The 27,532-nt window shown below is 44.0% G+C and overlaps 2 protein-coding genes and 1 long non-coding RNA gene across 4 annotated transcripts; 2 read left to right on the plus strand and 1 right to left on the minus strand.

Moving 5' to 3' along the window:
• Nucleotides 1–11,625: 11,625 nt before the first annotated feature.
• Nucleotides 11,626–19,458, plus strand: LOC140577730 (uncharacterized). Its single transcript, XM_072698023.1, has 6 exons — nucleotides 11,626–11,844; nucleotides 11,918–12,046; nucleotides 17,764–17,957; nucleotides 18,086–18,233; nucleotides 19,144–19,196; nucleotides 19,440–19,458. Exons 1-6 carry the CDS (start codon nucleotides 11,632–11,634, stop codon nucleotides 19,456–19,458), a joined length of 756 nt encoding a protein of 251 aa, XP_072554124.1. The 5' UTR covers nucleotides 11,626–11,631.
• Nucleotides 19,459–19,535: 77 nt separating this feature from the next.
• Nucleotides 19,536–20,269, plus strand: LOC140593583 (uncharacterized). Its single transcript, XR_011993985.1, has 2 exons — nucleotides 19,536–19,575; nucleotides 19,674–20,269. It is a non-coding gene; the product is annotated as an uncharacterized lncRNA (long non-coding RNA).
• On the minus strand, nucleotides 20,255–23,525 carry LOC140593576 (uncharacterized). 2 transcript variants are annotated; one of them, XR_011993975.1, is made up of 6 exons: nucleotides 23,409–23,448; nucleotides 23,028–23,189; nucleotides 22,182–22,372; nucleotides 21,982–22,075; nucleotides 21,405–21,598; nucleotides 20,255–20,939 (listed from the first exon to the last, which is right to left on the minus strand). XR_011993975.1 is itself a non-coding variant. In XM_072718495.1 (6 exons), exons 1-6 carry the CDS (start codon nucleotides 23,496–23,498, stop codon nucleotides 20,749–20,751), a joined length of 1,017 nt encoding a protein of 338 aa, XP_072574596.1. In that variant the 5' UTR covers nucleotides 23,499–23,525; the 3' UTR covers nucleotides 20,255–20,748. The 2 variants fall into 2 exon arrangements, 1 of the variants encoding a protein (XP_072574596.1); XM_072718495.1 differs by having other exon boundaries at nucleotides 23,028–23,284; nucleotides 23,409–23,525.
• Nucleotides 23,526–27,532: the final 4,007 nt, after the last annotated feature.

The raw sequence follows: 27,532 nt of genomic DNA on the forward strand, positions 1-27,532 counted from the left end.
ATTGTCAAAGACATACTGTTTCATTCAACTGACAGAAAGATGATCAAAAGGAATAACTCAGTTGTGATGCTAGATAATGGAACTCTTTGCAAAATTAAGGGTCTTTTGGCTTTCAAAGTGGAATGTATGCATCCCAGTTCTACAGTTTGCTATTGTAGAGAAAAATGTTGTGTGCTGGTAAAGACACTGAAGAAATTACCCCGTTCTTTGTGCCGAAATACAGAGCTGCACATCTCCTCCACATTTATTTTTGAAGTTGAGGAGTCTGATAATCTTGTTGCTCTGTATCCAGAAACACTAAATTCTAAATGTGTTGAGGTCTTTGTTGGAGAAAAAACATTTATAATTCCTCTTCCAAATCAATTTGAAAGGGATTAGAAGAATTCTGGTTGAGGCAATAAAGTTCAAAATGAAACTGAGACTACTGTTGTGAAATTGTCATGTAAATATTTCTCTTATTATAAAATATATGTATTTATTTATTTCTGTTCCTGAAATGTATGATTTACTGTATGTTAATGTATACTTTCTTACTGGTTCTTATTAAATCATCTACTATGTCGAAAAGGTTTTAATTGCATTAAAATGACCTTTTGTGATATGCACAGGCTTTAATGTGAAAATGTGTCTTACCAACTGTTTTTGAGAAGTTTGAGAAGCTTTGTAGTTTAAAAATGATCTTCAAGTAGTATAGAGGTAAAACGTAAAATTTGTTAGAACTTTTTAATACAAATAAACATGTTAAAGTATAACTTCTGAAGCATTGTTTTAAAATACTTCATGGAAGTATTATTTTATCATACAAAAAAGCACTGCCGATAAATTTGTACTCATAAAAAGTACATCTCAAACACCAAGTTAAATAAGTACACTATTTAAAAGTATACCAACATATTAATTAAATATACTAAAAGCGAAGTATAAAGTGAAAAAGTACACTTGTACATTGTTGTATATAATTGAAGTACATTAATGTCATACTAATGTATACTATTTTTTCACAAGGGGAGGTCCTGCTGGCAGGTTCACTGCTTCCTCTATCAAAGTGAGCAAAGAAATTGTTGTATTTCTCACGCACTGGGGCGTCCCTTTGGATGAGGGTGGAGAGCTGTTGCATTTTTAGTCTGTGACAGACTTAGCAGAGATTGCTGTTCAGATGTAGTTCTGAATATTTGTATTTTACCTTCTTGATGCCTTTTTGAAAATTTCCATGAAATCACAGTTTGGCTGCTCCCTGCGTTTTGAATAGTCTACAGACATCCTTATTAAACAATGATTCTTGGTTTGCAAGGCTTCCATGTCCTTTTTTATTGCAAAATTGGCAGTGCAGGAGTTACATAAGTCATAACAGTAAATTTCACTCTTTGAGAAAGCAGAGCACCATGAGCAAATAGAGTTAATAGCCTTGCTTAAGTCAGTGTTTCTCAAACCAGTCCTCGGGGCCCCCAGACGGTCCAGGTTTTTGCTCCCTCCCAACTCTCAGTGAACTGGGAGAGAGCAAAAACATGGACCGTCTGAGTGTCCCCCCACACTGATTCGAGAGACACTGGCTTAAATACCCAATGGTGAAATCACTCTCATAATCTTAGGATTGGAACCCACAACCTTCTGATATTCAACACTTAATGCACGTCAAGCGATTAGTGGGTACAAATCTCTCATAGTTTTGTAGAAGCAGAACAAGGAACAATAATTAGCTAGAAATATTAAATCATACTGTTAAAATGGCACATTTTTAATCGGGAAAGCATACTTATGGTATCATGGATGACATGTTTGAATAAGTTGTGTTAACTCTTGTTTCAGGTCAGAGAATCCATTGTTATATGTTACAAAGACACAGAAAACAAGATTTTAATCACTTATCAACTATGGGGTCAAACCCATCCCAGAAGGCACCTGTCCATGTTTTTGGACCCAGTAGAGGCCTGGAGTAACCAGAGACTCACATGACATGGGGAGAACATGCAGAGTGCAAGTACCTGCAGGAAGTCATTCTGTACCTGGATAACTGCTATTACTGCTGTAAGTACGATCATTAGCAGCTCTTAGCTGACTGCAGTAATTGTTTGTTTGATTGGACGGTGAACCCAGTATATTATGTGCTGTTTGATTTAACGCATGTATTTGGTGATTTTCATATTCATGTATCATCCTTTAAAGCAGGGGCAGTCTGTTCCTTAGGGCGACCAGACGACGCACGACCAGAGTGGGAAAAGGAGGGAATTATCTACCACACCGTTACTCTAATGTAGACAGTTACTCTAGCGTAGACAGTTACTCTAACGTAGACAGTTTGCCTTGCATCTGAATATCATAGTCCAATCAGCATCAGGCCATGTTCTGTGGAGTACTCTGTCATGTTAAGGCATTTTTTTTCAAACTGCAGGCACTGTATTGTACTCTGTATGGGCTCGAGAAGGGTTTGCACTAATTTGGCTTTATCAAATGCAATCTGCTTTATAACTGGGGCAGCCAGCAATCTGTCACATTCAAGGTCAACATGACTAATGTTACCTCAACTCAAATGACTTGATTGAACTTAATGATTCAACTTGATTCAACACACCCACTTACATTGGAGACTACCGGTTGGGCGAACGCTGGCGCGATCTGACTGCCGCTGCTCGCCAGTATCGAGTCTTCCTTGGATCTGGATCTGCCCACTGGACACTTAAGTTGTTAAGTTGTCCGAGTCCTCACTCACTATGTGGCTCAGTTGCATTTTTATCTGGTTTGTGTTTATCTGGACTCCACTGTCGCTTGTTTTCCAACCTGCAACGGGTCTGCTCCAATATTCGGCGGCTGAGCTCCTCCGGCTACGTTTCCACCTGTCTGAACATTCGCCGACTATACTGCAGCTTTACCCGGACATCGCTTTCTGCCCTCGCCGGAGATACATTCACCGTGGGTCCCGCCGGGGTTTCCTGACCGACACCTCGAAAACAATAAGCTCCATCTGGTCCAGCTCCCGTCGTCCTCCGTGTAACTCCAGCAGGACTGTCGACCACAGTGTGCTAGCAAGCCTAGCTCGGTCGACTAGCACTACTACAGTACCTTACGTGAAACTTCAACTGTCAACTTCGGTCTGTTAATTAAACATCCGCTCACTTAAGAGCAAGGGACATCTCATCCAGGATCTCCTGATTGACCGTAAGTTTGACTTTTTCTGTTTAACTGAGACATGGCAACTGACTGATGACTTTTCTCAGCTTAATGAATCTACTCCTCCGGGGTTTGTTTATACATCTGAACCCCGTGGCTCTGGTCGGGGCGGAGGTCTCGCGATAATTTACCGTGAGAAATGGAGAGTTTCCCCGGTGTCTGCTCAGACATTCGGGTCCTTTGAATCCACTGTATGTCAACTGTCTGGACCTACTCCTACCATCATTGCAACTGTTTACCGTCCCCCTAAATCACATACTGACTTTTTAAATGACTTTGCTGCTTTTCTAACCCACCTATCTACGTTATCGTCAAATATAATATTGCTGGGGGATTTTAATATACACATGGACAATAATAATAACCCCTTTACAAGAGACTTTATATCTTGTCTCAAGAGTTTTGGACTTCAGCAGTACAGCAATGCTCCGACCCACTCTAAAGGGCATATTTTGGATTTAATTTGCTGCTCTATGTTATCCCTTCTGATTGTACAGCAGTCGAACTCCCCATAACCGATCATTTCCTCATCTCATTCAAAGTTGAACTCACATTTTCTGTTCAGAAGTTCCCTCGTTTCATTTCCTTTCGCAATATCAAGAATATTAATTTGGATTTACTTATGTCAAGCATTAACTCCCTTATGGACATTCCCAATATTTCCACCTCAGAAGACTTAGTTACCTATTACAACTCTGGGCTTTGCGACATTCTTAACTCTGTTGCCCCATTGAAAACCAGATCTGTCTCTTTTTGTTTTTCTGCTCCCTGGTTTACACCTGAACTTCGGCTTTTGAAAACCAAAGGCCGCCAACTAGAGAGGCTTTACAGGAAAACTGTTCACAAACAGATGTTCAAAGACCATATATCACACTACAGAGATTCTATTGCTCAAACTAAATCCAACTATTTTTCCCATATAATTTCATCCAATAAGGGTAATACTAAGGCATTGTTTTCAATACTCAACAATATCACCCAACCCCTGGATTTTTTACCATCCCATCTTTATTCAACAGATTTCTGTAATTCCCTTATGTCCTTCTTTAATGAAAAAATACAGAGGATCCATTGGGACCTTGGGTCAGCCTCCATTAGTAGCTCATTTGAACTCTACTCCCCTACTCTTACATTTTCATCCTTTCAGCTTCCCACCCTTTCAGAAATTTCAGATATTATATATAAGTCCAAGTCATCCACCTGTCAGTTATACCCTCTACCCACAGATCTGGTAAAAGCCTGTCTCCCTTCACTGATTCCCCTAATTTCTCATTTACTCATCTCTCACCACTGGAACTGTTCCTCCGTCGTTCAAAACTGCTGTAATAACTCCAATAATGAAACGACCCGGTGCTGATCCAACCGACTACAATAACTTCTGTCCAATATCTAACTTACCATTTATATCTAAAATTCTTGAAAAAACAGTAGCTATTCAACTTCATTCTCACTTATCACACAATCATTTGTATGAACAGTTCCAGTCTGGCTTTCACTCTCTTCATAGCACAGAAACAGCACTCATAAAAATCACTAATGACCTACTTATGGCAGCTGACTCTGGTTTACTAACTATTCTCATTCTTCTTGACCTGAGTGTGGCCTTTGATACCATTTGTCACAACACTCTCATAGATAGATTATCCTCCATTGGTATCAGGCAAACTCCGTTACACTGGATCAAATCTTATCTCTCGGGCCGTACTCAGTTCATTCAGCTCAAATCCTTCACATCTCAGCTTTCCACTGTCACTTCAGGTGTGCCACAGGGCTCTGTCCTGGGGCCCCTCCTCTTTATTATCTATCTCCTTCCCCTTGGCAATATCTTTCGCAAGTACAGTATCAATTTCCACTGTTATGCGGATGATACCCAGCTCTACTTCAGTAGCAAACCCAATTCTTCCAGTTTAACTTCCACCCTCACTGATTGTTTTGCAGAAATTAAGTCCTGGTTCTCTTTAAATTTTCTCAAATTAAATAAAGACAAAACTGAGGTTCTTCTAGTTGGAACTAAACCAGCACTGTCCATCACTGACAGTATTTCTCTAGTAATTGATAACTCATCTGTCCTCCCCTCCCCCCAGGTTAAGAGTCTGGGTGTCATCCTCGACAGCACCTTATCCTTCCAGTCTCACATCAATAACATCACCCGGTCTTCATATTTCCACCTACGCAATATTAACCGCCTACGTCCTTCCCTTACCCCACGTTCCACTGCTATTCATTTTAACAGTCTTATTACCACTCGCTTGGATTATTGCAATTCTCTTCTCTTTGGTCTCTCTAAGAAATCCCTTTATAAGCTACAATTGGTACAAAATTCCGCTGCCCGTATCATCACCTGAACCCCCTCCGTCCACCACATCACTCCCATTTTGCTGGAGCTTCACTGGCTGCCAATTAGGTTCCGTATTGACTTTAAGATCTTGCTGTTAACATTTAAGGCCATCCACAACCTTGCCCCTCCATATCTGTCTGACCTCCTACAAGTTGCCACTCCCGCTCGCACCCTCAGATCCTCGTCCTCCATCCATTTCACCATCCCCTTCGCTCGTCTGGCTACCATGGGGAACAGAGCTTTCAGTCGCTCAGCACCTCGACTCTGGAACGCATTACCATCGGAGCTCAGAAACATTGACTCACTTCCACTGTTCAAATCGAAACTTAAAACCCATCTGTTCAAGCTGGCTTTCTCTCTGTGAATTCAGGTGCTTTGTTTAATTTAACTTGTGTTTTTAATCTTGTATTTTGCATTATCATGGTTTTTATATTGTTCTTTAGCATTTAGAGTGTTTAGAAAGGCGCCTATAAATAAAATGTATTATTATTATTATTAATGACTTGATCATGTCATTAATAGAAACACCGTCCAGTTGTCACCTACCATGCTGGCACAGGTAGTCCTGGGTGCAGCCATGTGGAACTCAGGCCCACCTCAGCACTCAAAGCAAGCGATACAGTACAATGCAATGATTGTGACAGACAAGTACGTGTGTGTGTCGTTAGATCAGTTGGAGGAAATGTGCTGTTAAGAGACAAGTAGATTTTTCTCTCTCTTTACTAATGTGGTCTTAGTGATGCCACAGGTCATTTAAAAACTGAAAATACTGTAAATGTATGGTAGTTGAGTCTGTAGTGTGATTATGATGTGAATTGGCCTGATTTTCTGCTGACCCACCCACGCTGTGATTTCTGGCTCTGCTATTGGTCGTCATAGCAGAGCCGGCCCAAGGCATAAGCGAACTAAGCGGCTGCCCCCTGGTGGCCACAGGGCCCCCAAGAGTACATGAAATTACATCGTTTTTTAATTTTTTTCATTTATATATGTTTAATATTTCAGTTGATATCATATTGGTAAAGAAATCCATTATTCAATTAAAAAAAACAACGCAATATTATTTTAACTGGCTGCTGCAGGATGCATGCTAGGGATGTTAACCGATGACCGTTTGACCGGTGGTTCACCGTATCAACGTTAACCGGTCAAAGTTGTCGGTAGTCGGTTAAAAAAAAAAAGTGATATCTAAATTAGGCTATTATAGACAGTGGACTATACGCTACTACAGTTAGCCATCTCATTCCTCATCTTTTTGTGTTAAGTGAACAAATTATCCCTCACACTCAATTTTTCATAACTCGCCTGTTTGTACTTAATAAACCAATAAAAACATTTGGCGCGAGGTCACAGCGTTTGGGTTCGCGCGCTCACAAGGTTTGCGAAATTTAACTTTAACTTGTTTTTCGTTAATTTATTTTCCAAGAATAACTAATGGCCAAATCGTTGTGTTATGTTTTAATAATTAGCACCCTTAACACCTGTCTGTGAGCTGTTTGTTGGCTACAGTATTCTCATTCATAGATTCTAATAATTTTTCGTTTATTTAATGTTATTCTTAAGAATAGCTGTAGGTTTTTGTCTGTTATGGTTTAGGAGATGTTGCCCTTAACAGAAGTTGACACTTGTCTTTTTGAAAAATAAAAAAAAAATATTAATTATACAACAGAGTTGTCCTGTCCGTTATTAGAAGGCACACAGTGAGTTAGACCTGCCTTGGCCGGTGCGTCTTTTACGCATTCTGAAGGTGCCTGTTTTATCCATTGGTTTTATCATGTTGCAGTCTATTAGGCAACATTCCGCATAAGATGGGCTTAGATTTGGAAATACATTACATCTACATTTCAGTGGTAACCGATAAGGTGATGATGATCATCATCTTTCTTTATTATGGTTAGCACTACTGTACCTCAACTAAAGCGGCATCTCTTCGGAGCTGTCATTTTCTTAAATGAGCCGTGGCAATGTTTCAAATGAGCTTCTAACCTAGACAAATGCCTTTATTTTCAAAGCGATCACCTTGTACCCAAACCATTTGAAACTAAGGAGCCATTTGTCCTACGATTACATACAACAAGCTCTTCGGCGCCGCGTTTGCGGGACTCATGTTTCGCGCTGTAGGGGATTTAAAAAAAGTGACGTGAGTGGCAGTGTGTGTGTGTGTGTGTGCGGGAGGCAGAGCGGCAGAGAGATGCGACAGAGTTGCGAAATTGCAGGCGCGGCTCGAAATGGCTGTTATTTCAAATAGCGTACCATATTTTAAACTAATCGGTTAACCGGTTTCAACCGGCTACTGAGGCTCGGTGGTCGGTCAAGAAATTTTTTAGTTTTCGCCATCCCTAATGCATGCACAGTTGGAGTATGACAGCCGTACGATGCCTGAGGTAAGTTAACTTAAATTCATTGAAGAAGCAGCGTCACTGCAGCAAAACAACTAATAATGTCACAAAAAAGGACATATCTTTCTGGTGCAGAGAAAAGAAAACGGAAGAAATCAGAGGAAGAGAAAAAACAGCAAGATAAAGGTAAGTTAAAAAAAATGAGTATAAACTAAACAAGGCTAAATTGCAAGCTAATGTTGCTTCTTCCGCTTAAAGCAGGTTTCAGACCGAATGCGGCATGCGCTGCACTTTGCTCTGAAACCTATTATTCTCTATGACTTGCGCGGCACAAGAGCGATTTTGAGCAATTTTGCGCAAGAGCGGCCTTGTGCGCGCACCGCGGTCAAAGTTGAGATTTGTTGAACTTTGACCGCTGCGCGCCGTGACGCATTTTCACGCGATCAATAGAATCAAAGCATCGAAGCGGGCTAACTTTCGGTCTGCCCCTTCGAAACACACACTCACACAAAGCGGGTATGGAGGAAATGATCCTTTGCAGGTTGGGATGTCTTATAATATATATTTTATCTTTAAACGACATATTTTCTCCACTTTAATAGATGACGAATGTAAAAAGACCTGGAAAAATCTCAGGGACAGTTATATTAAGGGGGAAGAAAGTCAGAGAAAAGAAGAGTGGTGCAGGGTGAGGGGTTAATTATACAAAAATCTGTGCACAGACTAAAATGACAAAAATCTGTGCACAGACTAAAATGAATTGGGTTGATGCTTTACCGCTGGCACTGATGTCAGTAAGGTGTTCCATAAACAGGGGGACCGGGTTCACTCCCTTTGAGCTCCAGACAGGCAGGCAGTTCCCAGGACCCCAGAGAGGGCTATCCTGGACCCCCGATGAAAAGGGGGAGCGAAATCCAAGGTCATATTATGATGGTTTGCAAGTTCTCGTTGCAGATTTCTCCAAACAGATCCAGGAAACGAGACCTGGGAAGCAGCCACCCGAACCACACACGACAGAGTGGGTCCTCCTGAGAGTCATCAAACGGAAGTGGTCAGAACCCAGGTGGACGGGCCCCTTCCGAGTTACTGAGAGGACGTCACACGCGGTTCGTCTGAAAGGCAAAGGCGACACCTGGTTCCACTGGAGCCAGTGTGCGGCTGCGGAGGAGCCAGGCAGAACCACCACAGAGATCCAGAAGGACCTCGGAGAAGACACACAGAGCGTCAGTTCGGCTGAACCAGACGCAACTCAGGTCTCTACAGAAGGGCAGAATAATCCCTTGACCTGAGCAGATCAGCAGGGTGGTCTATCCCTGACTGGTTGAAGAAGTCATCACCTCGTCCGTCGCTGATCATCAGGACCAGGATGCAGAGATTCAAGATTAAAAGGGGACTTGTGGGGGGAACCAATGTATTGTGTGTACATAAGAGGCACCCCCACCACTTTCGTGTTCGACTTATGTGACGTGCTGGATTGCCAGGAACAGAATGCGTCATACCGGGGTTATGATGTGTGGCTTTGTTACGATTATTACTATCATACTGGGTGCAGTACTGGTCAACAGTGGGTGAGACGTTGGTTCATAGGGTGCGGCAACTGGGACATGGTGGCTAAGTATACTGGGCCCTGGGAGCCCTTTGGTCCAGTATATAATAGGGACTGGTGGACTAACATTACCTTCTCCAGAGTAGCCTCTACGGGAAAATTGGGCTTTAATCCACTGCCGCTGTCTGTGGGAGAGTATTACCATCCCCCGACGGCAGGGGACCAGCTGACCGTTCTGGTGGGCGTTGATCAATCCGGACAGGACCCCTGGGGCATAGTGCGCATCTGGTTTGTCGACCCTCCCAGAGAGGTTATACAGCCCCCGGGAGGGCCTGACGTATCCCCGTCCATCAATGGGACCAGGGTGCTTCAAATAGATTATACCAGGCTAAATCCTTTGGACATTTTGGGACTGTCCACTGGGTACAAGGATGGCAACCTTTGGTTGGCCTGGATTGCCCAGACAGCGAAAGAACAGCAGATGGAGGGCTGTGTGGCCTGCGCCTTGGCCAGACCCCAGCTCTACACAGAACCGGGCCCATTATATGTCTCAGACACCTGGGGCTACGGCTGTATGATAGCCTTGACCTGAGAAGCCACCCCGGCAAACTGTACCACTTTAGGAGGAGGATAAGAATCCATCAGATAACCAATGCTTATTTTAAACTGTTGCACAATATTAAGGGGGGGGATATGTACTCGCTGGCTACTTAGAACAAATGTCGAAATATGTTGTAGTCACGTAGATGGAAAAGTACAGACAAGGGGGGCCACACCCCGAAAAGGCCTACTGTATAAAGACCCAGAGCCGACAGCTATGGTTAGAGCTTCTTCCTGTACATGCTGAATGTATGTCAGATGGTCGCTCCCTGATTATAATCAGAATAGACAATAAACTGGTGACTTGCAACTACTCCTCGACTGTGCTGTGAATCTCTTCTCATCAACGGACCCGGCGCAGTTCGACTCCAACAAGGGGCAGAGCAGAAAATAATTTGGAAGTACTTAACAATCATGAGCTTCCTGGAGCCTTATGTCAGGGAGAGGGCCACCTCCTACAATATGTCCCCATCCTCACAGAATAGACCCCCTCCAGTCCCCAGGCTACCTCAGCTCCTTTACCAGCCTGAATTACCCAAGCTGCTCTCTGGATATGAGGGTCTCATGCACCCACAGCCTATTCTTTCTTGGTGCTAACAGAGCTAGTGCTTTTCTTTTATACATTGTCGTGACTGACCGCGGGACGGGACAACAACAAAACAGGAGAGTTTAGAAAACCACGCCTACTTCTTGCGCTGAGCCCCGCGGCAAGCACGGCGCGTTAAGCGCACTCGCTGTTTTTTAGGAGGAAGCGCAAACCCTGCGGTGAGCGCAGCGCATGCCGCGTTCGGTCTGAAACCCGCTTAAGCGATCACCAGCGGCAGCTAACGGCTCGTCGATTCATGTTCGTGCAAAGGATGAGACGGACAAAAATTACCGATGAATAATAAAAAATAAGCTTCTGTTTTATAACTTTGGTTATGTCTGCGTCGTGGCCGCATTACCACCTCGGGTGTGCATTATTTTTCTAATAATTCAACGGTCCGGAGTCAATTATTCCGCTTATACTACGGTTGCCACACCTCAAGACATCGATCAGATGATATATTTCAAGGGATTCGTCCGGTTTTTCTACTTAAATCGCTATTGTGAGTAGGATTATTTCTTCCGCATCTCATCCAACGACTCTTTTGCTAGTTCCAAAACGTCATTAGCTGTTGTTTTTTTGGTGTTTTCTTCGTGTTTTTCTCCCTCGAGTATGTCTAGCTGTTCTTCGCTGATCGTTTTATGTCTTTTGTTGTTGCTGGCTGCCTTTGATGTCCGCTTCCGTTTATGTTGTTTTTCATCTGGACTGTCTACAGTAATACTGCTGCAGCCCAGTTGTTGAAAGTTTCATATTCACCGTAAATATTAAAATTTACTTTCGGAAAATCGTCTGTCATGTTGTTGTTTTTGTTAGTCCTGTGTGCTGTATAGGTACTGTATGCTAATTTCCATTATTAAAGTTAACTATGCGAAGTGATATGGAACTGTAATACGGTCAAGAGAGCTGCCTGGAACTACGTTCGCCGTGCGTTTCCCTGAAAATAATTGCACACCTCAGAACGTTCGTCAGCCAATCAGATTCAAGCATTCAACGGTCCCGTAGTATAAAACGCTATAATTGTTAATAAAGCTTTTAAAAAAAGAAAAAAGTTAGCAACACTATGGCAGCGCTGGAGCCACACTCCACATTAATCATGGAGTTGTTCAAAACTGGTATGACACACGCAGAAATTTCCTGCACACTGAAGCAGATGAATATCGTAGACTGCTCGGAAAGAAGCGTCAGAAGATTTTGTGCTGGACACGACCTAAAGAGAAAACGACTTTTGGCAGACGCAGCATTAGAGAGGATTTTGGCTCGGTCGATTTACGAAGTAAGTGTATATTTCGATTCCCACCGCTTATTTAGCAAATATTTCCTTTAATAATGTGACAATTCCGTGACAGACTGGACCATCGTATGGCCGGAAGTTCATGACTGGCTATCTGGCATCAATGGGGCTTCATGCAGGAGAAGGTCGGGTCGGAAGATTCCTGAAGGAGCTCCATCAGCCATACCATGAATTCCGGCGTCAGGTAGGATGACTAGTAGGTAATACATGTCAATATATTATGTTAAACTGATTAACAGCACTAATTTTTATCTACGACACATCCCTGGCTAGTTAGTTCATGCTATGAATAAACCCTTTTTTTTATATTTCTGTACAGAACTTTACTGCTGCTTTTCACATATTTGAAATAAATATTTATTGCTACAATAAACACAGCCAGGTCAGAGGTCAGGGAGGGTCTGACAGGTGAAAAGCTGAGAAAAAATATCTATGGAATAAGTCGGACTAAGAAGGATAATTTCCACAGCAATATAGCTGTTATTCCTCCTAATTCTGTCAAAATTCTGTCACATTCTTATTTTTCTTTAACACCACAATACTAAAGACCAGAGTCAGGGAGGAGACATAATACCAGAGGCTAGAGCAGGGATGATGATGATGATGATGACGATGTACTGTCTTCACAGTTAAGAGATTAGGCGAGCTGAGAAAGCTATACTCATTGGTGGGAGAAACCAGACAGGAATCGTGGTTTTCAGAGATATTTCACTCAAAACTATGTTTATTTTTTATTGGGTAACCCACCAGGATCATTCAGTCTTCTTTTGCTTATTATTCTTTAGAAACTTTAACCATCTCCCTTCTCACCAGATATTTTAAGGATTGTAAATTGGGCAAAGCAGATGATATGTGTCAGGATTCGGGATCGGGCGAGCCGAAAAGCAGGCGATCGGAGCCGTCAATACGGACAAACGGGGTTTTATTAGGCGAGGGAAGACAGGAACGAACATCCAGAACAATACAATGACGGAACTGGGGACTACTGACTTAGACACGGACTAAATACACAAGACAAGCTAGACTTAATAGGACACAGGCGAGCACAATCAGGATTGAACACGAGGTAATGAGGGGGGCGTGGCACACATCGGGATCGTACGGAGCAGGGTGTGACAGAACCCCCCCCCAAAGGCGCGCACACCGGGCGCGCCAGAGGAGAGGCGACGGACGAGACGAACCGGGAAAACAGGACCTGGAAAACAAAACAGAACGTCAACCAAAACCAGGGAACAGGATGGAGACACAGAAGAAGACCAAGGACGAGAGGAAGGACAAGAGACGACACAGAACAGGGAAGGCAGACAGGCAAACAAGGAAGGGAGACACAGAAGGGGAGACAGGCGGAACAAAAGGGCCAGGAGTGAACGGAGGAGGAACAAAGGGACGAGGAGCAGAGACAGGCGGGACAAACGGAAAGGGAGGAGGAACAAGGGGAGCACGAGGGAGCCCAGGCGGGCGACGGGCAGCGGCCGGAGGGGCCGCAGGCGGGAGGGAGAAGGGAGCTGAAGGGGACCACCCAGGGGCCAAGGGAACGGGACGAGGGAGTGACGGAGGGGACACGGAGGGAGCAGGAGGGAACACCGGTGCAGGCAGGCAAAAGGGGGAAGCCGCGGCAGGCGGAGGCGCAGCCGGAGCCGGCGAAGGCGCCGTCCGACGCCCAGCCGGAGCAGGGGGGCCCGGAGGCGACCGACATGGAGCCGGAGGAGGGACCGAGGACCAGCACCGAGGATCCAGGGGGGGACCCGGCGGCGACCGCCGACCCCGAGCCGGAGGACCCGCAGGCAGCCACCGAGCCACAGCCAGGGGCTGAACGGGCGAGCCAGGGGGCAGGGCGGGCGGGACCCGGGCCCTACGCCTATGTCCCCGTCCCTTGCTGGAGACGGAGAGGCGGGGTCCTGGGGGGCGTCGGCTTTGCCGGGGTAAGGGCGAGGGAGTCAGGAAGGAGGTGCCCGAGGGTGTAGACTCGGGCAGAGCAGGGGGCGTGGCTGCAGGTGATGCAGCCGGGGCCGCGGGCGCGGCCGCAGGCGGGCCGGGCAGGACTGGAGAGGCGGCCTCAGGCAGGGCCGCGGGCAGGTGTCCAGCAGGGGGCGCCGCGGTGGGCGCCACCTCAGGCAGTTCAGGCGAGTGGCCAGCAGGGGGCGCCGCGGGCAGAGCGGCGTCATCCTCCGCTGGCGTGCGGCCAGCAAGGGGCGCCGCGGGCAGAGCGGCGTCATCCTCCGGCGGTGCGACTGCCGGTGAGCAGGGCTGGCCGGACAGGACAGGCGAGACAGGCAGGACAGGAGCCGGCAGGGCAGGCGAGACAGGCAGGACAGGAGCCGGCAGGGCAGGCGAGACAGGCAGGACAGGAGCCGGCATGGCAGGCGAGACAGGCAGGACAGGAGCCGGCAGGGCAGGCGAGACAGGCAGGACAGGAGCCGGCAGGGCAGGCGAGACAGGCAGTTCAAGAGCCGGCAGAACAGGCGAGACAGGCAGTTCAGGTGCCGGCAGAACAGGCGAGACAGGCAGTTCAGGTGCTGGTAGGACGGGCGCCGCCGTCACGTGGCCAGCACGGGGCACCTCAGAGGGCACCTCGGGTGTGCGGCCAACAGGGGGCGCCTCGGCGGGCACCTCATTCGGAGCTGCAGCGGGCACCCTTGGTTCCTGGTCACCAGGGGGTGCCGCCATCACGCGGCCAGCAGGGGGCGCCGTCGTGGGCGCCGCCATCACGCGGCCAGCAGGGGGCGCCGTCGTGGGCGCCGCCATCACGCGGCCAGCAGGGGGCGCCGTCGTGGGCGCCACCATCACGCGGCTAGCCGGGGGCGCCGCCATCACGCAGCCAGCAGGGGGTACCGCAGCGGGCGCCGCCCTCACGCGGCCAGCAGGGGGCGCCGCAGCGGGTGCTGCAGCCAGAGTGGTGGCAGCTGCAGGAACCGCAGGCAGGTCAGGCAGGACAAGCGGGTCAGGTGGGTCAAGTAAGACAGGCGAGTCAGGCTGGACAGGCGGGTCCGGCAGTGCCGCGGGCAGAGCGGCGGCATCAGCAGCAGGCGGTGCCGCGGGCAAAGCGGCGGCATCAGCAGCCGGCGGTGCAGCCGCGGGCAGATCGGCGGCGGCAGCAGGCGGGTCAGGCGGGACAAGCAAGACAGGCTGGACAGGCGGGTCAGGCTGGACCGGCGGGTCAGGCTGGCCAGGCGGGTCAAGCAGTGCCGCGGGCAGAGCGGCGGCATCAGCAGCAGGTGGTGCCGCGGGCAAAGCGGCGGCATCAGCAGCCGGCGGTGCAGCCGGCAAAGCGGCGGCATCAGCAGCAGGCGGCGCAGCCGCGGGCAGATCGGCGGCGGCAGCAGGCAGCGCAGCCGCGGGCAGATCGGCGGCGGCAGCAGGCAGCGCAGCCGCGGGCAGACCGGCGGCGGCAGCAGGCAGCGCAGCCGCGGGCAGATCGGCGGCGGCAGCAGACAGCGCAGCCGCTGGCAGATCGTCCCAGGCAGGGAGAAGCGAGCAAGCCCCCACGAAGAGCGTCGGGGCAGCTTCTTCGGCTTTACCCCTTCGCTTCTTCTTCTTGCGCCGCCCGGAAGCTGTAGGAGGCTGTGACGTTGTCTCAGTACCGGCGAGGGGCTGGAACCACTTCGCCCGGAATTGGTGGACCAGCTGGAGCAGCAGGGAGCGCACCTCCGCCAGAATGCGCTCCTCTGTCACAGGGTTTACTTCCTGGAGGAGATCCCGGCTCCGTTCGACTAAGCCGAATAGCGTGGGGTCTTCCTGGATCTCCGGCTGCTCTCCCCAGTACGCGACCTCATGCAGCAGGACGAGCCAGAGGTCGTCGCCCTGCTGCGTCGCGTTGTTTGGGAGTTCCGTCATTCTGTCAGGATTCGGGATCGGGCGAGCCGAAAAGCAGGCGATCGGAGCCGTCAATACGGACAAACGGGGTTTTATTAGGCGAGGGAAGACAGGAACGAACATCCAGAACAATACAATGACGGAACTGGGGACTACTGACTTAGACACGGACTAAATACACAAGACAAGCTAGACTTAATAGGACACAGGCGAGCACAATCAGGATTGAACACGAGGTAATGAGGGGGGCGTGGCACACATCGGGATCGTACGGAGCAGGGTGTGACAATATGTGTAACCTGTAAGAAACGGTATTCTGAAGAGGTGATCTGTCACCATTCTGTTATTTATTGTGATTTTCTGAAGCCACTGCATGAACTTGAACCTTTAATCTTTAACCATTTGCTCTTAAATATTTCCAGATTGACACTAAAAGTCATTTGAGACTGACATTTAAGCTAAGTTATTTGTTTCTGCAGGGGAGGTGTTGCCTTTTAACTATTAATTTTATTAATACATAAGAACATAAGAAATTTACAAATGAGAGGAGGCCATTCGGCCCATCAAGCTCGTTTGGGGAGAACTTAGCTAATAGCTCAGAGTTGTTAAAATCTTATCTAGCTCTGATTTAAAGGAAGACTATTCCATACTCTGACTACACGCTGTGTAAACAAGTGCTTCCTCAAATTTGTTTTAAAATGTTCTCCCGCTAATTTCCACTTATGGCCACGAGTTCTAGTATTTAGACTAATATTGAAATAGTCATTTGGCTGAACGGCATCCAGACCCGTTAGAATCTTATAGACCTGAATCATATCCCCCCTTAGTCTCCTTTGCTCAAGGCTGAACAGATTCAGTTCCACTAACCTCTCCTCGTAAGACATTCCTCTAAGACCAGGAATCATTCTCGTAGCTCTTCGTTGCACCTTTTCTAAGGCAGCAATGTCCTTCTTGAGGTATGGTGACCAAACCTGCACACAGTATTCTAGGTGGGGTCTTACCAAGGAATTATATAAGTGTAACATCACCTCCCTTGACTTAAACTCCACACATCTAGAGATATAACCCAACATTCTGTTCGCCTTTTTTATTGCTTCCCCACATTGGCGAGAGTGGGACATGGAAGCATCAACATACATACCGAGATCTTTCTCGTAATCAGCTACCTTTATTTCAGTGGAACCCATAAAATATCTGTACTGTATATTTCTGCTCCCTGCATGGATTACCTTACATTTATCTGTGTTAAATTTCATCTGCCAAGTATCAGCCCATTCGCTAATTAAATCCAGATCCCGTTGGAGCCTCTCTGCTGCTAGATTAGTATCTGCTACCCCGCCCACCTTAGTGTCGTCTGCAAATTTAACCAGTTTACTGTATGTATTCTTGTCAATATCATTAATGTAAATTAGGAACAATAGTGGTCCTAAAATTGAACCCTGCGGTACCCCACTATAAACGGAGGCCCACTGTGACATAGTGCCTCTAATAACTACTCGCTGCTTCCTATCAGTTAGCCAGTTTTTGATCCAAGCTGCCACAGTTCCTAAAATTCCTGCAGCTTTAAGCTTTAACAAGAGCCGTTTGTGGGGGACAACATCAAAGGCTTTCTGGAAATCTAAGTAAATCACATCATAGGCCTTTTTGTGATCAATTTCACTTGTAGCTTCCTCAAAGAACTCAAGCAGATTCGTTAAGCAGGATCTACCTCTCCTAAATCCATGTTGGCTATCCTTTATAATGTTATTTGCATCTAGGTAATCTACCATTTTCACTTGAATTATAGCTTCCATTATTTTTCCAGTAATGCTAGTTAAACTGATTGGCCTATAGTTTGCCAGATTACTTCTATCCCCTTTTTTGAATATGGGTGTTATATTAGCATGCTTCCAATCTGAAGTAATAACTTCTTGGACCAAAGGAAAGGATAATGACATAAAACTACAATACAATGCTTAATACACATTTTTTTCTACAAGTTATGTTTGTAAATAAGTGTTCTGTCATTAAAAACCATTTCCTGAACGTTGTGAGCCATTATTAGTCTGAGAGTTTGCATTAATTTAAATTATTTTTATTTTTACACAGGGTGCTCGAAATTTAAATCCAGCTCCCTATCATGCTGAATACATGGGTCATAAACTTCATCTGGACCAGAATGAAAAGCTTGTAATGTTTGGTGCAACACATGTCTTGGCCGTTGATGGCTACAGCAGCAAGATTGTTGCACATTCCACAATGCCAGTAAAAAACAACCTTGTCATTTACGAGGAAATATACAGGTAAGCAATAACTACCACCTTAAAAATTTGTCATAATTCATTCCTCCCCTGTATGTCTTGTAAGTATATACATCTTTCTCTGTAATCTGTTAAAGTCCATTTAGTCAAGTGAACATTATTTCTTCCAGACCTGCAGTTGTGAAGCATGGCATGTGGGACCAAGTCAGAGTTGACCATGGCAGGGAGTTTTTCCTGTGTCTTTACGTGCAAGAAAAGCTGTCACAATATAGGCACAACCTCAGCAGGCCACCATATCTCCAAACCACATCAACAAGGGTGAGTGCTTGGTAATACGAAATCAAATATAGGAACTCATTCTCATCTGTACTCAGCCCCTTGTTGCTTTTGTTTACTGTTGCTTTTATGTGTTTGTGTGCATGGGGGTTGGGTTGGGTTGGGTTGGGTTGGGTTTGGGGGGTGGGAGATATAGCTGTGACGATGTTTTTATTTTGGGTTTGGGAAGGGTGATTTTTGTGGGGTCATTTTAATCTGTAAAGCCCTTTGAGAAGCTATGTAGTTTATAAAGCGCTTCATAAATAAAGTTTGATTGATTGATATAATGGGAGTTGTCCAGGCAGAGTAAGTGCGGCCTCTAAATAAGACATTGTCTGCCACAAATCTTCATTTTGCCAATGTTTTGTTATGAATCGCTAGCACTATTCCTCTGTTATTTTGAAGCGTCTTGGAGGAGCTTTAGATGTTATCATCCGGGGACTTTTACAGCTGTTAAATAAAACTAGCTCGGCTACACTAGCTGGCACTTTCAGTGACGTCATGACCTTAGACCATCTTGGTTGCAGTCTGAGCAGAACTTTCACTCTGTGTTTGACAACAGCTGTCAGTTACACAGAACTTGCTAATGCAAATACCAACATGGTCCATGTTTGCTTGTTTCCAATTTCCAAATTTTCCGACCATCAAATGGAGCACAGAGTGAAAGTTCTGCTCAGACTACAACTCAGGTGGTATGCAGCCATGACATCACTGAAAGTGCCGGCAAGTGGAGTGCCAGCGTAGTTTTACTAAATGGTTGTAAAAGACCCCAGACATGCTCAGAATTAAGAGGAATAGTGTTAGCAATTCATAAGAAATTCATAAATTTCAAAAGGAAGAGGTTTTGTGGCAAATAAGGCCTTATTTAGAGGCTGTTTTGTTGATGCCTGTACCACTCCCATTAAATGGATAGACGCTGATCGTGGATAGATCTACAAAATCTCCCAGAGGACTACAAATACCAGGGTGAGTAAATGAACATATTACATGCTATAAGGTCCAGGTTTAAAAAAAAATAAATGTAGTTGTTCCTTTAACACTGAAAATGTACTATTTCCAAATATGTCAATAATCTAATCTTCCTGTTAACTTGTTTCTGCTGTCATATTTTATGTGAATAAAATGATTTGGACTTGTAATCAACAGAACCTTCGAGTGGAAAGGTTGTGGCCAGAGGTGATCAACCGTGTGAACTACCCCCTGAAACAGGCTCTGGTGCACCTACTAGACCAAGAGGTTGTGAACATGGAGGACAACCTAACAAAATTCTGCATATCAAACCTGACATCTCAAGTGAGTCAAATTGACAGAGTGGTCCAGTCATGGAATGCACACAGGATCCCAGGTATGCTAAACACAATATTTAAATGTATTAGATTTAAAATGTAAACTTGAAAATACAGCAAATATAAACAGTTTTGTTTTGATTTTAAAAAAAATTAGGACGTGGAATTCCTAATGAACTGGCTGCAAACAGATGTCGAGCTGAAGTCTCAGAGGAGCTGCTGCCATGTGCCTCTGTCGTGGCAAACCTGTATGAGCAGGAGCTGGGATCTTCCCTGACATGGGTGTCTACCTTTGGAACTGACCCCTTTTCATCTGCAGAAGAAATCTTTGCAGAGATGTACCCTGACATTTCTCTTCTTTTTAATCATGTAGTGAACAATGACTATGCTCCTTTCCAAGATGCCTTAATCTCCCTAATACGTTTAACTGTAAGATATGTTTGAGTGTGTATAGAGTTCAGTGATGGACTGGTGAGCTGTCAAGGGTGTATCCTGCCTCTCGCCCAATCATTGCTCGTGATAGGCACCAGCCCCCCACAGCCCTGCACAGGAAAGAGGGGTGTAGATAATGAATGGATGGATGTTTAGCATCTGAGTGTTTTAGCGGTGTTTCCTCACAAACATTGGTGTTCTCTAGCAGCTGAATAAATAGAGCATTTGGTCTATGGCTGTAGATATTGATCAGTGATACACAACTATCATACTTCTAAGTTGTAGGATAGACAATAAAGGAGAAAGTTTTATTGCTTTGAACTTTTATTTCAACCTCACTAAGGTACAAAAACAGAGGTAAAAAGTCAGCAGCAATGAAAAATCCTACTGTACATACTGTTTTCCTTTAACTAGTTCCATTTAAGTGTGGACCTCAGATTTGTCAGAACATAATTCCTATGCTATAAAATGTAAACAATTTTTGTAACACAAAGAACAGATTAGTCTTTGTTGGAAAAAAAAACCCAACAGTGCTTAAGTTGCAAGCATTTACAGGAAATGTGGGAACATTACAGTAAACATATGTGAATCTGACTTAATTAAAAAAACAGCAAAACCATTCCACATAAAATTGTGTAAAAATCAGGTAGTTTGGCTCTTGCAGCATCTTACAAATAAAAGTAACTTCTCATATCTTTTGCAAACATTTTACAGTCTAAAGTGCTTTGAATGCATAACATTGAACTTTGACATTAACATTGAACTCTGCTGAAAACAGCCCAATGGCATACTAACCACCTTTACTGCCACAAAATGTTGCCCAGAGCAGCCAGTGCATCAGACAGTCCAGTTAGTGTTTGTGTGTTCATGTGGAAGTCATCGGCTCGACATTTTGGGCAAAACACTGAATTTCTCTTACACTCATCGATGCAGCTTCTGCAACCAACAAGGCTTTGGCAGCATGAAGAAACAATGGGCTCAACCAAAGGACCTGCAAATTTGATAAAAACAATTGTAAATGAACAAAAAATTTACTGTCTAAGTAACTGTTCCAACACAGACACTAATGCATGCTTTTATCACCTGTAGAATTGACGCCTGTAATGCCCTTCTTTCTGGTCTTCCTAAAAGCAGTATCTCAGGTTCACAGCTTCTACAAAATTCAGCTGCACATGTCCTGACTAATACCAGAAGGTGGGAAATAATTCTACTCTTAAGTATGTATTTGTATAGGAGCTGAGTCACGGAGAGGGGGTGTACCTGATCTATGGGGGAGGGATGGGAATGTGGTTTGTGTGGGGTTATTTTAATCAGGAATGCACTGATTTGCAATCTTTGTATGAAAAGTGCTTCTGAAATTAAGTTTGATTTGATTAGTGTTGGTCTATATTCTTCATGAACTTCAGTATATGAGTTGCACTGAAATTTGCATGTAGAAGATTTTTTTTTCAATTACCTTTGCAGATAAGACAGGCAAAGGCATCTTTAATAGTTGCTGCTTCAGCTGCTGCCAGGGAAACTCTGCGGTTGGAACTGGCCAGCTCCATCAACTCCTTCATTGTTGTTGACACCTCCTGAAGTCCTTGTGATGCCAGGACCACCTCCTCAATTTTATCAAACACAGCATCAAGGCCATTATCATCTCGTCGACTGAAAAAAAATAAGCAAAAAACATTGCAATTTGTTCTCTCAAAGTTATTTCCTTTGTTTAAATAAAATCTGCAAGTTTTTTAGTCCTGTTGTCATGTTAATTGTCATTTTATTTTAACAATTCTAAATGTAATAAGTATTGTTGCAACTTACATTGATCTGTCACCCAAACTCATTTAATTTAAGCAGACGAACAATAGTGATCCCAACTAATGCAATGGAAATAGCAGAAACTAGAAGGGCTTATTTTGGCAAAAAGTATCACAATAATGCAAGTCCTCACTTCCTAGAATATCCTAATATACTGCACACATGCAGCTGACAGAAGTAAGCAAGCCAGGAAAAAAGTTGGTCAGACAGTAATGAAAATACAGTTTATATACCTCAGCCTCCTTTTCTTATTTCCTTGTAACTGCAAGAAATCCTCCACCTTCACAGCCAAGACTTTCCTTGCATTTTGCCTCCAAAATGCTGATCCTGCAAGTGAAGTAGATTATTTAATTGTACATTAATTAAGTATATTTTTCTGATAAAATTTTGTAGTTTTTCTTAAAACCTTATGGCTATAAAATTTCAAACTTACCTCTGGTTCCTTCTGTTTCCAAGATTTTGTTACCCTGTCCATCAGTAAGGATGATGGAGTCCTCTTGTTCGAGGGCCTCATTCACTTTACTGGTGATTCCCATGACAGAAGCCTCAAATTCAGAGAACCTCACCGTCAGGGCTCGGCTTGTTTCTAATTTTCCATCCACAAGGTCAGCAATGAAGATGGTCCTGAAAGCAAAAAATATTTTAGTTGAACAACAAAAAAAAAAAAAAAAAATTTCTTGGGACAATCCAGGAATATGGCAAGTAGTTAAAAACTGTAATCTTTAATTTCTATAGCAGGAAAATGCTACATACACATTCATAAACTCGTATTAATCTGATCCAATCATATGCACATAATAGTTTGATAGTGTTGACGGTGGCCAGTTCACTGCAATTTTGGCCATAACTTTTATATTAAGATTTTTTTATTTTATTTTATTTATTTTATTTACTAACACTGTTTGGATACAGATGGATAAAGATGGCTGTTATTAAAGCAGTACTTTTAACACTTCTATCACAATACGTAGTTGAGTAATTGTCGCAGTTTCAAGAAATTACAAATTTGTTTGCAAATGCAGCAGTCACATATGAATACATGCTAGGCAAGATTGTGGCCACTATCCTTTGTTTTGAGAGTTAATCCAAGGAGATCTGTTGTCCCCAGGGCCATCAAGCCTTTTAATGTACACAGGAGAAGATTGCTGACATGGAACTACAGACGTATTTTCAAAATATATTTTTTTAGTATTTGTGTCTCTGCGTTTTTATGTGTACAAGCTACTCCACATCTTAACTTCTTTCATTATAATTAAAGTATCTAATCTACAACAGTCACCTTTGGTATGCCTTTGCCACTGTAGCTCTTGAAGAAGGTCTCGCCGCTGAGCCCGCAGCTGCACTCGGCGGTCGGTGGAAGGAAAAGCGGGTGGGGTTGTATGGTACGGGCCCGGGTACCTCCTCGGCATCACAGCTCTCCCCATGCACTTCGTAATGACCCCTTAACATCAGGTCACAAGTGCTGAAGTGCCCATCACTTGCCGGAAATACGGCCACATTGGAATCATCGGTAATATAAAGACTGAGTGGACGAACCTTTAAAAAAGTACGAAGTAGCCTAATTAAAAACAAATTTTTGCACATGTTGCGTGGTTTAAAGTACAGAACACGTGCAATTTAAGACAAAAATATTTAGGGAAGCTACATAAGAGTCCATTACCTGGAAGATCCTGCTTATTTTTTCGGTGATCATGTCTTTTTCTTTTAGAGTCAGCCGTTTTGTTCCCCTGAACAGCACATAACTATCCATGTTTGATGAATAACGGTTGGAAATGGCTCATGAGTCGTGATGGGCCGCCTGCTCGCTAGCTCACTGAAACAGTAGCTCGCAAAAAATAACAATTTCCGGGTGACGCACAACCCAGCAATTAAATATTTAAAACAGATTCTGTTGTGTGGACCCTTTTCAATTTTGTATTTTTGATCCAAAACGAAATTTTAAAATATGAAATACAAGACAATTTTCATTTTTCGTTTCTGATTTAAAATCAAATAACAAAAAAAACAATCAGATTTTCATTTTTTGATTTTCATTTATCAATTGAAAATGGAAAGGACGAATGATACACGGATTATTCAGCTACCACTCAATCTGTTACAAAAACTGATTTTTAAAATAAACTGCATTAAATTAATGCTTGCCGCACGTCAGAGAGTCATGTGACCGTGCCACCGCCACCTCCATCTCTGCCAGGTCAGCTGCAAGTGCCATCTGCACCCATCGCAGCTTCTCTGTGACGTGCATCAGCACCTCAAAATCTACAATGGAGTACCTCAAGGTGAAGGTTTCGCCACGGCCCTCAGTCACCCGACCTAAGCATCACTGAAAATCTGCGGATACATCTCAAAAAAGCAGAGCATGCAAGACAACCCAAGAATCTTGCAGAATCAGAAGCCCTTTGCAAGGACGAATGGGAGAAAATCCCCCAAATAAGAACTGAAATATTGAAGGATTGAGTGTAGATGAAGATCTAAGAACATCAGAGCATAATATTTGAGTGTAGTGCAAAAATAACAAATTCATATCCTTTAAGTGCTAAATTGAACATATATTTTGGCAAGAATTTACTTTAAAAGTTTGATTACTTAAATGTTTTCAGGTGATCTGTATGTAGGCGGGGCTGTTCTGGTGAGGCTGGGTGTGGTCGGGGTCTGATGTGGGCGTGACACACACATAGAGAATGGATACATTTATATTATGTTAATTGCATGATTCTCTAATTGTCTTTTTCAGATGCCCACCAAGTACCAGAATGTTGTTTTATAATTAAAATACTGATAAAAGAATTAAAACTCAATATATTCAAGTATAACATTCTGTAAAATTTTATATGACTTGTAAAATGACAGAAAATAATTTTACAAATGAATTAAAGTCGACCTGGCGACCCAGAAGGATAAGCGGTTTGGAAAATGGATGGATGGAAGCTCAAGTGTAATAAAATTCATTCATCATGTTTTGCCAGGAGGACGGGAGGCGTTACTGCAGATCCAGCTTCTGCTTGACCTGCTGAACCCAGTCATCTCTGGGATCAACACACGCTTCTTTACCCTTTGTGGTGTAAAGTCTGAAAACTGAAGGGAAAAAAATGACATGGTTCTGCTTCTCACTTGTTAGAATCTGTCTCCATATGCATCTTACCGTGAACTAAAAATTAGTTCTGTTATAGATTTTTTGCACACAACAAATATTAAATCTCAAAACAGTAATAGTTCAAAACAACACATGAGTAAAGTAAATATTTACATAATTCCAGGTTTAATGCAGTTCTTACGGGTCTCTACATATCCAGCTATCTGGTCAATCCTCAGTATTCCAGGAAAGTACATAAAACAGCAATACACCGACAGATTGCCATCTGGATTGACATAAAGAACATAAAATGTATATATGTACAGCCTGCATACAAAATATATACAGCCACTCTGAATATATACATGAAAAATGCACAGCGAAAAAACTTATAATTGGGTCAGTAACCTTGCTTGTATCAAAGAAATTTAAAGAATCCTATAAGTCCTAGACTTAAATGGTCTGCAGCCATCTGGACAGACATGAAGAACGGAAAATGTATACACAATCTATATACAAAATATATACAGCCATGTATACATACATACATACATGAGAAATACGCCCAGAGAAACTGTGTTCATGTTTCACAATTGGGTCCATGATCTTTATTAAAATCCAAGATACTGACAACGTCCTGATGAAAGCTGTGAGATGCTGCAGACTTACCTTGAGCCAAAGTGGAGGACAGCAGCACTGTCGTCGGGAGGAAGAAGGCAGAGATCTGATGGGGCTTCAGGATTCCACTGGACATTTCTGAAGATCAGCGCCGCTTCTACAGCTAAACTGAGGCCAGCAGAGTCTAACCACGTCCTTTTGTTCTTATGTTCTTTTAGAGGGGTTGTGTGTCTGAGGTGGGGGTGGATGATAGATAAAAGGAATAAACATTTATCTAATATGTATTAGCAGGCACTTTTATCCAAAGCAACAAACTTCTTTTTGAAAAAGCAGAGTCCCTGCAGCAATTGGAGTTAAGGTCTTTGCTCGAGGGCCCAACTGTGAAGTCGTAGGATTTAAACAGGCAACCTTAGGCTCACAGACTGTAAGGAAGAGGACTCCCTTACTAGTTTTATTGTAATCTGCATGGTATGTTGGTAGTATGCTTCTCGTTTTATTAAAGGCACTGTATGTACACTTTGTTTGGCATCGCACTTTCACGGCGGCTCCTCATCAAGGAAGGTGGTGGTGCCCGTGAAACAGAAAAGGAATGGTGATTGTAAGATGTGCTGACTCACCTTTCTTTCCTGTGTTCTCTCCAAGGTGTTTGGGCAAATGTTTCCCCGGGGGTCCAGACACCAGTTAAAGGTTCCGGGAGAGACCACGGGTTAAGGGAGTGTGGGGAATCTTTTGTGTTTGGGGTTTGTTGGGGTTTAGAATATGGGGTTTGATGTAAGAGTAAAGTGGAAAATATTTATTGATATGAAAATGTGAAATGTATTTGTATATTTATGTATTCAGGTTAATGTGTTGTGTATTATGGTGGAAGGTTGGGATTTAAGAAAATACCTGTGAGTGGAATGATGGTTTAACCTGTGACAGCTGAAAGTATTTAAGGCTGCCAGTTGTCATTAGACGGGTTGTTGTTGCTGTGCTGTGAAGAAGCTTGACGGGGAAATTGTTGTAAGAAGAGCCGCATGACAATAAATATGTGTTGTTCCACTGCATTGGTTTAGTCTTCCTCACTGTCCAATCCAGCCGCTAAGGGCCGCCTCGTCACACAGACACAGCACCGTAACCCACTGAGTCACACTGCAGCCACACGATCACCAGTTAATGCACATGAAACAAACTCTGACCACAGACATGATCTTCACTCACTTTGTCAGGAGATTAGTAAACACAAATCTCTCTTACAGTGTTTATAGAACAAAGAACAAAGAACAATAACTAGGTAGAAATATTACCTCAGACTTAAATGACACACTTTTAACTTGGAAAGCATATTCATTGATGACATGTTCAGATGTTTGGGTGACAATTAATACAGTATGTTTTAACTCATCTCAGATTAGAAAAATCATTGAATGCTGCCTCAAAGTACCTGATTATCAATCTAATTACGAAGGGAGGTATAAAATACCTGTAATACGTAAAGCCCAACATTGTGTGACTTTTCTCAATGTAATCAGGTTCAGCAGATCTGTGTCTGTGGTCCTTTCAGGTGCCATCATCAAGTGATACTGCTTCAGTTTTGGTGGGAAATGTCTCAGATCATCACCTATACCAGTGATTCTCAATCTTGACTGAGCCTCCAAAAAATGTTTGTCAAGTCTGATGATCCCTTTTGATACAATAAAATGTACTGAGTGGGGGGGGGGGGTTTCCCATGATAATTTTTTCCAACCTTCTGACAGATTGTTACAGATAAATTGTATGGTGAGATCCCACATGATAACTTTCACAGAGAGGTGAAAATCATGTTGGGCCCCACAATGTTCATGGGGAGTTTGGAAAAGATCCATTGAATACTTTAAGAGGTTCTGTGTTCACAAGGTCAATTGTCGTCTATAGCCGTCCAATCCTTCCTTTGTTGCCACCTAGTGCTGCTGTTTCAATTCTGGGCCAATTTGTCTCAAAATGAAACCAGGTCAAGATCTTTTTTGTGAGGCAGCACCCAGGAAAAGCACTGGCACACCCTGCCCTGGAAGGAGCAATCCGGGATGGGGCTCCAACCTATCACCAAGGCCACACAGTCACTCACTATGGGCTGT

Source organism: Paramormyrops kingsleyae, chromosome 12, assembly GCF_048594095.1.
Source record: "Paramormyrops kingsleyae isolate MSU_618 chromosome 12, PKINGS_0.4, whole genome shotgun sequence".
Taxonomy (NCBI): Eukaryota; Metazoa; Chordata; class Actinopteri; order Osteoglossiformes; family Mormyridae; genus Paramormyrops; species Paramormyrops kingsleyae.

Bases quoted from the DNA above. Each gene is read 5' to 3' on its own strand.
- LOC140577730 (XM_072698023.1), top strand. From the start codon at position 11,632: ATGGCAGCGCTGGAGCCACACTCCACATTAATCATGGAGTTGTTCAAA. The intron at 11,845-11,917 runs GTAAGTGTATAT...ATTCCGTGACAG, and splicing joins TGGCTCGGTCGATTTACGAA to ACTGGACCATCGTATGGCCG. The intron at 12,047-17,763 runs GTAGGATGACTA...ATTTTTACACAG, and splicing joins ACCATGAATTCCGGCGTCAG to GGTGCTCGAAATTTAAATCC.
- LOC140593576 (XM_072718495.1), bottom strand. From the start codon at position 23,498: ATGGATAGTTATGTGCTGTTCAGGGGAACAAAACGGCTGACTCTAAAA. The intron at 22,076-22,181 runs GTAAGTTTGAAA...CTTCACTTGCAG, and splicing joins GGAAACAGAAGGAACCAGAG to GATCAGCATTTTGGAGGCAA. The intron at 21,599-21,981 runs GTATATAAACTG...ATTTTTTTTCAG, and splicing joins AATAAGAAAAGGAGGCTGAG to TCGACGAGATGATAATGGCC.